The 14,393-nt window shown below is 40.2% G+C and overlaps 1 protein-coding gene and 1 long non-coding RNA gene across 8 annotated transcripts in view; one reads left to right on the top strand and one right to left on the bottom strand.

Moving 5' to 3' along the window:
- The window catches only part of LOC116844500 (facilitated trehalose transporter Tret1-like), a 74,673-nt gene extending 65,756 nt beyond the window's left edge, over window positions 1–8,917 (top strand). For 6 of the 7 annotated variants that reach the window (XM_032816070.1, XM_032816071.1, XM_032816074.1 and 3 more), the window contains 5 exons: window positions 3,825–3,910; window positions 6,054–6,401; window positions 6,647–6,804; window positions 6,970–7,422; window positions 7,688–8,917. In XM_032816070.1, coding sequence (XP_032671961.1) covers window positions 3,825–3,910; window positions 6,054–6,401; window positions 6,647–6,804; window positions 6,970–7,422; window positions 7,688–8,273 — 1,631 coding nt within the window. In that variant the 3' untranslated portion in view covers window positions 8,274–8,917. Of the gene's footprint in view, window positions 1–26; window positions 229–3,824; window positions 3,911–6,053; window positions 6,402–6,646; window positions 6,805–6,969; window positions 7,423–7,687 lie in introns of those variants that run through there. The other variant, XM_032816075.1, reaches the window with a different exon arrangement.
- A 1-nt stretch (window position 8,918) lies between these two features.
- LOC116844504 lies at window positions 8,919–10,788 on the bottom strand. Its single transcript, XR_004378089.1, has 3 exons — window positions 9,792–10,788; window positions 9,474–9,667; window positions 8,919–9,049 (listed from the first exon to the last, which is right to left on the bottom strand). It is a non-coding gene; the product is annotated as an uncharacterized LOC116844504 (long non-coding RNA).
- Between the last annotated feature and the right edge of the window lie 3,605 nt (window positions 10,789–14,393).

Genomic DNA, 14,393 nt, shown 5'->3' with positions numbered 1-14,393 from the left:
ATATAAATAATTATATAATATGTAATGATACATAATTATAATTGAATATATACTGATTTGTTATATATTTAATACTCACACGTATTATGATTTATTTTCGAGACTGTAAAAACAAAAATGATTGCTGCCATACGCGAGTCTCGAAATCATGAATCCGCACATTCGTATACGTGCTCGTTAACCAAGTTTTCGCGTATTCATATGACGATGGACGACGGATATTGTCTGGTAAGCTGCGTCGAATATTCTTGATCCGTATAATTGCGTTACAGCACGCCAGCGGTCGCGATATGCAATGTGCACTTGTCGTGTTCGTAAGCCGGAAACCAGAATACGCAGCGCGTAATTTGCGATTTTTAATTCATCATTTTGCCCGATCGCACATCTGATTCCGCCTATGTAATCATCTTGCAGATGTTGGCTTCTGAGCTGCGGTTACTCGCGCTGTCTAAAGTCTAAGAGTGAGCATACGTTATCCCGGAAAATCAAAATTCTAAAAACAAGAAGATTATTAGAAAAAAATGTATCAGAAATTCGGCTATCCGGATCTTCCAAATAATTCGGCACAATACACTGAGAAAAAATATTTAAAAATTTATTTATGAAAATTTATTGGCGAAATAAAATAATAAAATAAGATTATTAAAAAAAAAAGTATCAAAAAATTATAATCTCTAAATTCGGCTATCAGGATCTCCCAAATAATTCGGCACAATACATTGAGAAAAAAATATTTGAAAATTTATTTATGAAAATTTATCGGCAAAATAAACTTTATTCTGTGCGAAATAAACCTTATATCCCACAAATAAATTTTCAAGTATTTTTCTCTCAGTGTATTGGAAACATGCAATTGTCTTTATTAATTTTCCAATCGTGTTTATTTCTGTGAACAAAACCCCTAAATATTTATATCATATTTATCTCGCAAATAAACTCTCATGTATTTTTTCTAAGTGCAAGTTGTGCATATCAAGAGATTATCCTAAATATTTGAATTTCAGAATATGGACTTTTCAAGAAATTGTTCCACTTTTCGAATTTCTTTTTTTTCAAGACGATCGTCCTGTTCACCAAAATATCTCCTCGCTCTTTTTTTTTCCGTCGCGTTACCGTTATTTTTGTCGCCGCGACTGGCAGATAGATAGCCCGAGAGATCGAGCGGAGAAACAACGAACGGGAAGGGCAATCGTCGTTCAAGGCCCTTAATCCACTCGCGATCAATTTAATAAAGCGACCTCACGACTTCGTGCCGACGCGTCCTCGCGTCGAGGCGCGCGCACACAGCCAACAGCATGAGAATCTGCACGCTGACATTTGCCGGCAGATTTATAACGTCGTTTATTAATCGGCGTCGATCTTATCAAATAAACGCGAGGCAAGTCGAGGCGAGGCGAGATACGCGCGCTGAAATTGCGCGAGGCGTCGTAATGAATGAATGAATGCGCGAGCGATATAAGAACGAGATAAGATTGGACTCTAATTTTCGCGCCGCGCTAATGGGTTAAATCGCGTTAAACGTGTGAGAGTAATTGAGGGAAAAAGAAAGAGGAGGGGGCAAGAAGTCCCGTAGCCAAAGCGGCGGTCTCTATCTACATATATAAAATTTCTTTATTTAATTTTAGAAAATAATTAAAATCATGAAATCAAAGAAAGAAATTTATATTTAAAACTTCTTTATTTAATTTTAGAAAATAATTAAAATCATGAAATCAAAGAAAGAAATTTATATTTAAAACTTCTTTATTTAATTTTAGAAAATAATTAAAATCATGAAATCAAAGAAAGAAATTTATATTTAAAACTTCTTTATTTAATTTTAGAAAATAATTAAAATCATGAAATCAAAGAAAGAAATTTATATTTAAAACTTCTTTATTTAATTTTAGAAAATAATTAAAATCATGAAATCAAAGAAAGAAATTTATATTTAAAACTTCTTTATTTAATTTTAGAAAATAATTAAAATCATGAAATCAAAGAAAGAAATTTATATTTAAAACTTCTTTATTTAATTTTAGAAAATAATTAAAATCATGAAATCAAAGAAAGAAATTTATATTTAAAACTTCTTTATTTAATTTTAGAAAATAATTAAAATCATGAAATCAAAGAAAGAAATTTATATTTAAAACTTCTTTATTTAATTTTAGAAAATAATTAAAATCATGAAATCAAAGAAAGAAATTTATATTTAAAACTTCTTTATTTAATTTTAGAAAATAATTAAAATCATGAAATCAAAGAAAGAAATTTATATTTAAAACTTCTTTATTTAATTTTAGAAAATAATTAAAATCCTGAAATCAAAGAAAGAAATTTATATTTAAAACTTCTTTATTTAATTTTAGAAAATAATTAAAATCATGAAATCAAAAATTCTCCTGCGTGATTCCGAATTTGTAATTCGTCGCGAAATCAGGAAACTCTGATCATGCATAGAGTCATGCATGAGCGACAATGGAACATTAGCGAATGCTGAATAACAGATTAAGATCGCATGGTCGCCGATAAGTTGTGCAAACGCGCGATGAACGGAGCGTTAATGTGGAATTAGTTAGTCCGAGGAGATATCTCCGTGTTTCCATCGCGTGATGGAAACGTCCGCGGAGATGGTTATCCTTACATAAGACATAATCGATACGTCGAGGTAAATGAACGCTTTTCGTCGCGCAGATCGGAATCGCGCAATTATCCGTGTGCATGTGTGCGTCGAGGTAAATGGTTGACCTGTACATAAAAGCCTGATTGTGTCAATCAAATTCAACAATGAATCTGACTAGCGCAATTATTTATGTATGTACTGAGAAAAAAATGTATTAAATTTCAAGAAACGTTTGTTTGGATACAACTGTGAACATATTCGTTTAAATTAAATAATTACACTTCTTATATATAAAATCAAAGAAAGAAATTTATATATAATTTCTTAATATTATTTCTTTATTTAATTTTAGAAAATAATAAAAATCCTGAAATCAAAGAGAGAGAGAAATTTATATTTAAAACTTTTTCATTTATTTTTAGACAATAATTACTTAATTTAAACAAATATGTTCACAGTTCTTCATTTCAAACTTCTTCATTTATTTTTAGAAAATAATTACTTAATTTAAACAAATATGTTCACAGTTGTATCCGAACAAACGTTTTTTAAAATTTAATAAATTTTTTTCTCAGTGCAATCATATAAGAGCCATACTGAGAAAAACTTCATTAAATTTAAAAAAAACGCTTGGATATAACTGCGAACATATTTGTTTAAATTAAATAATTATACTTCTTATATAAAAAATCAACGAAAGAAATTTATATATGAAACTTCTTTATTTAATTTTAGAAAATAATTAAAATCCTGAAATCAAAGAAAGAAATTTATATTTAAAACTTCTTCATTTATTTTTAGAAAATAATTACTTAATTTAAACAAATATGTTCACAGTTGTATCCGAACAAACGTTTTTTTGAAATTTAATAAATTTTTTTTCTCAGTGCAATCATGTTATTTTCAATTTATTATTAATTTACTTTTAGATTAACTTATTTTTTTAAATTTCCTACTCTGAATTATCGAGAGAATATTTTCATTCGTAATTGAGAAGTGAATTCAACGCGCTTCACCGTATCACAAATTCGCGCTAATTGCACGACCCGCTCGTTTTGAATGAGACATTCGCTCGTCTTGAATGGATTTTCACTACGAGAATTTGGAGAGTGTATCGAGGCTTCGTGAATAAACAGACGCGAGAGACAAGCGTTATTCATCGGAGCAGCCTTTACGTAACGTCATTTACTGCCGCTAATCGCCTTATTCGTTTTTACAGTTGCCCGGCCGAGCGTTCCAAGCTGCACGATGATCACCCAAGTGAGGCTCTGGTGGAAGTATCTCCAGGCCGGCGACAAGAAAGGTGTAAGGCATTTGATTCCGCCTTGGCGCTTTTGCAATTAACGACCTTACGATTAAGCGCGACTGCACTGTTCCGTGTCTAATTCCGGCATCTCCGTCTATCTTGTGTGCGTGTGCGGCTAATAATCTTCGGTAACCGGACAATGTGATATAATACATGTTAAACGGCGTGAAGAAAAATACCTAGAGCGTTTAATTGAGTCGAGTAGGCGGAATGTACGGCGGCACGCGACATTCCTGTTGAAATTCTCGTGTCTCGATGAAATGTCGATGAACGTCGGCGGGGGCGATTGAAGGTACGAGGAAGAGGCGACGCCGGATTACACAATAAAATGCGCGGAACGCTCGAAGGACGCATTGTGTGTAATAACACGAGAAACGGAGAAAAATAAGATAATAATATACAATAGAAATGCGGTGAAGAAGTGAGAATGAAACGGCGGGGTGGAGAGGAGCGGGAGGGAGAGGCTGCGTTTCCTGCTCCTCGCGCGATTCCGCCGTACGTCTCGATCCGTTAGACGCTCGTCGTGGGATAACAATCGCGATCGTCCGAAGGGAACGAGCAGACCTCGTCGTGCGAGGCCGAAGAAGGGGAGAGACGATCAAATAAATGAATGGATAAGTCCGCGGAGGCGGAGGTAGAGATCCCGGCCTTCTTCTCGATCCTCGTCCTTCGCTCGTTCGCGCGACGCCGCAAGATTTTTGAAGTTGGCGCACGATCGCAATGGCATTCCGCGTACTCCTTTCGCCGCCTTTCGCACCGCCGCCGGCACGACACGCGATTTTTCGCACGATAGCGCAAAGAGTAGCGGAGCGATGGGATCTAATGCACGGCTAATACGCGATAATATATAATTCCTGACACTCTCTCTACGTTGTAACACGTTACTTGGGACTTGTCGTCGCCGTTACGAGTTACCTCTGTTTGGTAACGCCGTTATTTCCCTCCTATCAGTAATGATAACGCTAACGCGATTATATTTTTCTACATAACGAATATTGCAGGATAATGATGACGATGACGAATTATTTTTAGAGTAACTTTCTAGCCCTATAATGATAATAATAATTTTCTTAACCGCGCGGGAAGAGATATAGGATGTACCATTACAATGACTTGCACTAATTTATAGTGACAAGAAAGAAGATCGTCGTCGAATTGATATTAAGGGATTACACCACTCTAATTTCGTCCGAAAATTAAGCGTATTTTTGGGAATTTTTTGTGGACAAATAAAGAAATGCATCGAAAATCCGTTTGGAAGGCTTTATTGTACATATTTTAAAATGTATAATTAAATTTTTGTGTTACAATATGGCGGCGCTAGAGCCTTGTCGACATGAGCGTGTTTTTTGGAACGAGACTCCGGGATTTGTAGCATAAATGTCGCAAATGTTGATCTAGAACAAAAAACCAACATTTTCCGTCATCTACATGCCAATAGCTAGAGAAGTACGTAGGGAATTTTTGATATATTAAAAATTACGCATTTTATAAACAATTTTCGATGAAATGTTTAGAGTACAAAATGAAACTTTTTCTACAAATGCGTGTCATTTCTATAAAAATAAATATTTAAAAAATCCCCTACGTACTTCTTTAGCTATTGGTATGTAGATAACGAAAAATGTTGATTTTTTGTTCTAGATTAACATTTGCGACACTTATACTGCAAGCCCCGTCCCGAAAAACACGCTCATGTTGACAAGGCTCTAGCACCGCCATTTTGTGTTATATTGTAACATAAAACTTTGATTATACATTTTAAAACATGTATAATAAAGCTTTCTAAACGGATTTTCGATTATTTTGTTTGCCCACAAAAAATTCGGATGCTAGAATGGTGTAACCCCTTAAATCACAATTCTAAAGACGTCTTACTTTTTTTAAATCTCTTTTAGAAACTTTTAGAAGTTACATAGAGTGAGCCCTTAAAAACGTCTAACCTTGTTTTAATCTTTAAGCCGTAAGAAATTGACCAACCACAATCGATTATTTTAAAAATAATCAACTGGGACAAGGGATAAGAGAGATTTAAAAGAAGTAAGACGTCTTTAGGACATCCTTGAGACGTGTTGTGTGAGACGCGTCTTCACACGTCTACATATACGGTGAAGGTTTCATTGGCTTATCCGGAATTCGCAGGTGCTCGCGGGCTTGGCGGCGCACACGGGTCAGATCTCCGTGGGACTGTCCCAGGGATACAGCGCGATCCTGTTGCCGAAGCTCTTCGAGACCGACTTCGCCGACCAGTCGCAGGCCTCCTGGATCGCTTCCCTCGGCGTCGTGTCGAATCCCCTCGGCGCCCTCGTCGCCGGGCTCTGCGCCGAATGCCTCGGCCGTAGATTCGCGATCGTCCTGGCCACGCTGCCGCACGTCGCCGGCTGGCTGCTGATCGCGCTATCGAAGAACGTGCCGATGTTGTACGCCGGCAGATTCGTCAGCGGCATCGGCACTGGGATGGCCAACGGACTTTATCTCTACGTCAGCGAGGTACGTGCGGATGCGCGGGTAATCTGGGGTCAGCGAAAGGTGAAGGATGTGATAAATCCATAAATTCATTACTGTAAAGAAGACGATCATTTTTTTCATCCGTAACGTGGTTTGCAGACCTTTTAACATTGACAGAAAAATAATATATATGTTAATGTCCGATTTTATATATAATTACTATAATCTTTAACTTTAGATTACAATAATGTTTCTTTTCTTTCGGCCTATCTATATGTTTGTTTCAGACGGCAGCGCCGGACCAGAGAGCTTGGCTCGCGAGCTGCGGGCCAATTCTGGTCTCGTTGGGCGTGCTGATGGTGTACACGCTGGGTGCTATCACCACGTGGCAGAGGACAGCCGCCATCAGCGTCGGACCCGCGATCTTGTCGCTCGCGTTAACTCGGTAATTACATTTCTTTATACATTACGTTGACTTTCCCCCACAAATGGCCTGTGAAAAATCTCGAGATTTCCATACCTCGAATATTTCTGGTAAGAAATTGATATTCAGCTCCCCTTACGGCTCTTCATGATCGCGAGTGTCACTGGACAAATGACTCTTCCGCAGAATGCTGCCAGAAACCCCGGTTTGGCTGGCAGCGAGAGGTCGAACGGCTGAGGCCAAGGAGGCCCTTCTGTGGCTACGTGGTCCTGGATTCAACACCGACAAGGAATATCAGGAGCTCTGCGAGACGAACTTGAAGCGGAAGGAGAAGAAGGAGAGCCTGCTGCGGGCGCTGCACATGCCCAACGTGTGGAAACCGTTCCTGATACTCCTCGCTTTCTTCGCTCTCCAACAACTATCGGGCATCTATGTAATCCTCTTTTACGTCGTGAATATGCTTAAAGACACCGGCATAGACGTCAACGAATACGCGGCCAGCGTCGGCGTAGGTGTCATCAGGTTGTTCGCGTCGATTCTCGGCGCTGGGCTGGCCAACAACATCGGCAGAAAGACCTTGGCCTTCGTCAGCGGATTCGGAATGGCCATCGCGGCCGCGGGAGTCGCTCTTTCCTCCAGGTTCGCCACTTCGACTCTTTTGACACTCAACTTTCATGATTTCTCTTACATTGGATATTTATATTTCTATTTTAACTTCTGTTTCTTATTGTTTCTCATTTCTACTTCCATTTGATTCTATTAATTTGTGTTTAATTTCAATTCCCTAAAAATAAGATCTTCGTTTTTTCTCCATTCGATTGACGACAAGCCGAATCGTTTGACGCTGTCCCGTCACTCTTTGATCTCTTTAACCGTCGATACGATTTCTTCCCCGAATTTTCAGCTCCTTCCTTCCGTCGTGGGTGCCTTTATTGTGCATCGGGACTCACGTGGGCGCGTCCATGATCGGTTTCCTCACGTTGCCCTGGGTGATGACCTCGGAGTTGTATCCGCTGAGGTTCCGTGGAAGTTTAGGCGGCTTGACGACCAGCATCGGGCAGATGCTGACGTTCGTCGCGATCAAGACGTATCCGGACCTGAACACGATCGTCGGTCTGGAGTTCACGATGTGGATATTCGCCGCGGCCGGCCTGCTAGGTGCCACTTTCGCCGTGACGATGTTACCGGAGACCCGAGGACGCAGTCTGGACGACATCGAGATGAAGTTCGCCAACAAGACGAGCGGCGACGAATCGGACACCAGCAGGATCTTCTCCAACGTGTGGTCGCAGCCGAAAAATATCACTCTCCAGAGATTCGTGTCGATCTCGGAGGAGAAGCAATCGAATATCGTCGCGAACGCGTACGCTTACGACAACTTTTGCCTGGAATTGTCGGCGGAGAATCTGGAGAAGGGTGTAAAAAATCCCGAAAAACAATCGGATCAATGTGTGATAAACAATGTCGCGCTCGAGCGCATGTGCCTTTAGCGGAAAATTTGAGAAAACTTCGAAGCGGACACAACATTGAAATAACAGTGATGATCTTTATGTGAATTTACAACACCAGCTTGTCTCGAGCAAGCTTATTTATTTATTTTATACAGTCAATAAGCGGAGTATGCAATCAATTCCGTCGATCGATGATTGTAATTAGTATCGATTACGAAGATATTACTTCGCGTTTGTCGTCGCCAAATGTTTCTTCAGTATTACGGACATTCCCAATGACGCGGTTTCCAACGCAGATTGACGTGAGTTCTTTATAATAGTTATCTCACACACACACAACAACATATGTACTCTTATCAATTTCATACACAACAAAATATTTTCTTACTCTAATTATCTCAGGCTCGTTTCCATCAACGTCTTAAAACGTCGAATAAATCTTAACTCTAGCTTAAGTCTTTGGTGAAAATCGGGCGTTAATGTTACAAGTTTATTTGTAACTACGCGTTCTCCAGGATAGACGGAGAGAACTCTTGTAAATATATTTCGTAATAACTTGTAAATAGCGATTATATACATATGTAACATTTGTTACGTATTTTAATTAATAATACGCATCTTTTGTAAAATGCATCGTGCGAACTTTGTATTGTATTGCATAAATAATGAATAGTCGAGAGCGAGGAGGTTTTATTTTTACTAAGAAACGCGTTTTTATTGTATTTCGGTCATTTACACTTACCTAGTTGCAAAATAGTTCAGACACGGTGAAACTGGGATCTCATTACTGTCATTACTGTCATTACTGCTACCATCTGTTGCAGTAATTATGTTATTATTATTGTTATTAATTGATATTATTATTATTATTATAATTACTTATTTTTTATTATTTATTTTATATTATATGTTAGGTCTCTTAAAAAATAGATTATTAAATATTATTACTTAATATTTTATATTATTGATTATATTACTAAATATATATATAGAGTAGTGGAAAAGAAGCGAACATTTATAAAAATTATATTTTCAAATTTTCATTTCGACATGGAATTATGAAGTCTAATTTACGAAAATTTTTTGAAGCTATTTGTGAAACCTACGTCGCGCAAATGTCCTCCATTTTCTGTCTCGCAGTCTTGCTCTCTCTAGAGTAAGTAATGAATTTTTTAAACCAGTTCGTTTCTTTTGCGCCACCCTGTATACATATTATTAGTTACACTGAGTAAATCTAACCTAATCACGGTAATGACCCTTAATTTTGATAGTCTGATCTGCCAACTTCGCAGCGTCTAAACCGTGTCCCACACCTCTTTTGAAATTTGCCGCGTGCGGACGCCGCAGCGGCCGACCTAACCTCTCCATCCGTCATAAACTCCTGATACCAAAGCGCGTTACCGTCAGCCGACCGTGCCGATGCCAGCTGCCTTCTGAAACCATTTGAATCCGTGAGTGATGTCGAGCGCGGCGTGCGAGCGTGTGTTAAATCCGCTCGCCTCGAAATCCGCGGAGTGCTCTCTCATCAATCACAACACCGCCCGTGTCTCGACTCACCTGCTGCTCACTCATGATCTCCCGCCACCGACACATGAATTTCAAAGCCTTTTCATTCTCCGGCGCACGCGGTGACGAATACAATCGCCTTTTATCGACCGACCACCCGCTCGGCCGTGTGCTTCCCCGACACCCGTCCGTCGGGACTCGTGAATTTCCGTCGTTTCACCGGGCGCGTCCGTGTCACCAGCTCGCGAGCTGTGCGCTCCTGACACGGGACCGTCGGCTCTCGGGAATTTCCGTCGCTCCGGCCGAGCCGCGCTGCCACCTGCTCGGCCGCGTGCGAACCTGCTGGCCGATCGTCGATCCTCGGGAATTTCCGCCGTGCGAGCCGAACGGCGCGTCACGCGCCGGCCCGACATGCTCTCCCCGTAGCCGGTCGACGAAACCCGTCGAATTTCGTCGTTTCGGTTGATCAGCCGAGCGCGCTCGGCCATCCCCACGGGGCCTGACTCCTGCGCGTACACTCCTGGTGCCGGACGGAGGATTTTCCCTCGGCAGATGCCATCAATCACGCCGCCCCGCCGACCCAACCCTCCGCGCGCACGTGCTCTCCGAGTAAGTGGTCGCCATTTCTCGTGAATTTCCGTCGTTTCGAGACCGTAGCCCCGGTCCACCGGTTGAATTCCTCGTGGCTTCTGCTGCCCGAGTCGCAAAACACGAAATTCGACCCTTTCCGTTATCGGTTCGAAGTTGGGAATTCCGTCGATCGCGTGCCCGCGTTAACCTAACCTCGACCTCGCGCTCAGACTCTTCGACCCTTTCACGCGCGCGCGCGGTCTGTCGTCGAGCGGTCATCGGCGCGGTCCGCCGCGAGAACTTCTCGCGCGGTATCCTCGCCTGATCACGAGACGTCAATTTCGAGCCTTCCGATCACGATGGCGTAGACGTTTACTTTCCATTCGACAGAACGACACGTCGGGGAGGTCGACGTTCGCGTGAATTCTCTTCGCGTTTCATTTGAACGAGCAAATCATTGGTCTGTTCTTTTCAGCTGCACTGCTGAACTGATGCAATAAGTTAGAAAAAGTATACTTGTCTCACTTAAACTTATTGCATCAGTTCAGCAGTGCAGCTGAGAAGAACATATGTGTGTTAATGGCTGCGGTCCGAAATATGCTCACGACGCTAATAATATGTCTGTTCTTTTGCTCTGCACTGCTGCACCGACGAGATATTACTAAAGACTGTCAGCCCTGGGTAAATTTTCGACTCGCCAAAGGGCCCGGAGGGGCCCAGAGGGGCCCAGAGGTAATTAAAGAACGATGACAATACCGACTGTTTTTCATACAAAAACGCTTCTGTCTGTCGTGTGACTACCCTTACGAAAAAAATACAAAAAAATCCTCAATTTTGGGTGTTAACACTCAAATTTAGGTGTTGATCCCCAGTTTTTGGGTGTTTACACCCAAAATTAAGGGTTTTTTCGTATTTTTTTCGTAAGAGTACACCATCGACATATAGAACTGGATGCAGCATTGTGTCGAAATCGTATTGACAGACGTAGAAAAAAAAATCGTATTGACAGAGATCGTAGAAAGAGACAAGACAATGTAAGTAGATAACAGATAAGAATATAGGATATAAGAAAAAGGTGAAATATAAAATGTACGGTCAGATTTCTCGGGGTCGCTAAAGCTCGTAAGGCCGACGGTCTTTTATAGTCACCTCGTCGGTGACTGATGCAATAAATTAGAGTGAGACAAATATATATTTGTCTCACTCTAACTTATTGCAGCAGTACAGAGCGAAAGAACAGACCAAGTGCTTACGATCGAGATTTACGATCGGTTCGAAATGTGAGCGCGCTAACAATGATTTCATTTCGGACCGCTTGCGATTATTATAGGTGTAATTCTTAACCTCAAAGGATAGATTAAAAACACGACGAATCCACCCGTGCAGAGCAGCAAAAATGCCTACCAAAAATGCCACCTCTATCAATATCAATCTTGGTACATGTACCAAACGATCGCCAAAAATCGCCTATAGTCGTTACTTCAAACTTCTTTCGCGTGACTCGGTCTGAATTTTCCAAATAAACCGTATACACGACATTCTATTTTTATAGAACAATACATGCGCGCGCTACGCGCGCCTCATATAGCTAATAAGAAACAATAAAAAATATAAAATAAAAATTAAATAAAAATTAAATTAAATTAAAATATACTTTAATTAATTAATAATTATAGGGAGAGATAGGGAGAGATAGGGAGAAACAGGGAGAAACAGGGAGAGATGGAAAGAGATTGGGAAAGACAGGGAGAGACAGGGAGAGACGGGGAGAGACGGGGAGAGACGAGGAGAGACAGGGAGAGACAGGAGAGACAGGGAGAAACAGGGAGAGATGGAGAGAGATTGGGAAAGACAGGGAGAGACGGGGAGAGACGGGGAGAGACAGGGAGAGGCAGGGAGAGACATATTTCTTCTGTATTTTTTTTCGTGATCTAACCAACGTGATGACAGCTATTTGCTTGGTAATTTGACAGGCGCAAATGACACGAAGCAAGCCGCAGCCCTCATGAAGTGAGCTAAGCGAGAGAACCAATCAGCATCGCGGAAAAGCGGCAACAATTAAATCTCTTACATACTTTTTTTTAGAAAAAGAAATCGGGATTCTGAAAAGTTTACACTAACTTCAAATTTAATTTGAATAAATAAATTGTATACATTGCATTAACAATCGTTATTGAAAACTTGTCTCTGATATGAGACACTTGGATCTGAATTCTCCAATTCAATCATATATGTGACATTCTATTTGTAATTGTGAATCTACTGAAAAAAATTCACACATATAACTATGAATTTAGATCTAAATATTTTACTTGAAACAAGTTTCAAATAACAAATGTTAATAGTGGTCTAAGACCAGTGTTCCAATGTATCTAGATACATTTATTAATTACAGTAGATATATTTATCTAATTACAGTAAATTCATGTATCTAATTACAATATCTAGATACTTTCTGTATATCTTTATTTGTAACTAGTTAGATTTTTCATTTCAGTAACTGCAAGTTTAACACTTTAGATACATGTACAAAGTAAGATGAAATTAGTTACAGATAGTTACTGAAATGAATAATCTAACTAGTAGATAAAGATACACAAAAAGTATCTAGATACTGTAATTAGATAAACATCTACTGTAATTAAATAAATGTATCTAGATACACTACAAAACACTGCCTAAGACTCTTGATTTAATTAGGGAAAATTGCGGGCCGAAGAGATTCGACTTCAGAGGGAGAGAGGAAGAAAGGAAGGTGGGCGAGAGAGCGAGAGAGGGCGAATCACTGTGAGCCACGTGTGAAAATAAAACATAACGACGTATATTGATTACAAATGTTCGCGATACAATGTATGATATCCGGCAGAAGCCCTTAAATTATGATATAACTTTCATGTAATACGATATTACACTTTGCATATTATCTATCATACGCGCGCACAAGGAAAGAGTATAGAAAAAATATTCTTTTTCCCACATTACGTATGTACAACGGTGAAGAGGGGAGGAGGAGGGGGGGAGGGGGAGGGGAGGAGTTATTTCGCGTGTCTGAAAAAGAGAGAACGGTATGACGCACTTGTGTGGGTGTGTATATGTATTCGGTTTTTCTCGCTTGCCGCGTTGTTCGCATTAAAATCGGTCATGCAAGTATAAAATCATGTACAAACGGGAGATCGCGATCTCCCCGGTGTCAACAACTTCATCGATCGCGTAAGTGTTACGTGCTTACGTTCAAGCGATGATCGGAATCAATATGTACAACAAAATCACACGGTTACCTCGATGAGTCGTGCGCTTTCCTTTTTTTTTTTTCTTCTGCCATTCAATCACATTGGCGTTTAAAAAGAATCGATATCGTCGTCGAAGTATAATGATTACGCTTAGAATTTTTCTATTAAATGCACAAATTACACACGATATAATTTGTAAGTACAAAAACGATAAAAAGACAACTGCCGCACTGGATCGGTCCTCTTTACACTTTGATCGTCACTTGACACGTGTACGACGCTCGTCTGCGCGCAATTAATCGCTTCACTTTTCGCTCCACTCGAGAGCTCATCGTTTATACTCCGATGATTGATCCAGCTTCCAAACACCACTCGAATCATCGCTCGTGAATCATTGAAGAGAGACACGTGCGCGCATTAACGTACGATCAAAGTGTTAAGATCGCTTTGAAATGAAAGTAACGCAACTTGAGAAGAAAACGCTGTTCCGACACGCGACGAGACATTCCGATTTTCAATTCCTCAATCGGCTGTGTGTTAAACCTTACACCTACCTACAAGCTCTAATCTCTCGTTCGACATACGATTATGGTCAGGCAGTTTAGGCTTTGCTACAAATGTCTAAGAAAATAGCTGAATACTCATCTCTCTTCTCCTCGTCTCGTCGCCCGAGTTTATGTACAGAATCCAAAGGAAGGGTTCTAGTCGGTTCGTTTTCCGATATTTACAACGTGATATATCGCGATAATTGAATATATTCGTACTTTCTCGACATCTCCTTCGCTCAAGCGCTGATCCTACGCTCTCTTCCTCTCTCTCTCTCTCTCTCTCTCTCTCTCTCTCTCTCTCTCTC

This window comes from Odontomachus brunneus, unplaced genomic scaffold (genome assembly GCF_010583005.1).
Source record: "Odontomachus brunneus isolate Ranch 3 - 2012 unplaced genomic scaffold, Obru_v1 Obru_scaffold_042, whole genome shotgun sequence".
NCBI classification, from domain to species: Eukaryota; Metazoa; Arthropoda; class Insecta; order Hymenoptera; family Formicidae; genus Odontomachus; species Odontomachus brunneus.
The sequence above is the reverse complement of the archived record's forward strand: the minus strand, read 5'-3'. Positions and strand labels throughout refer to the sequence as shown.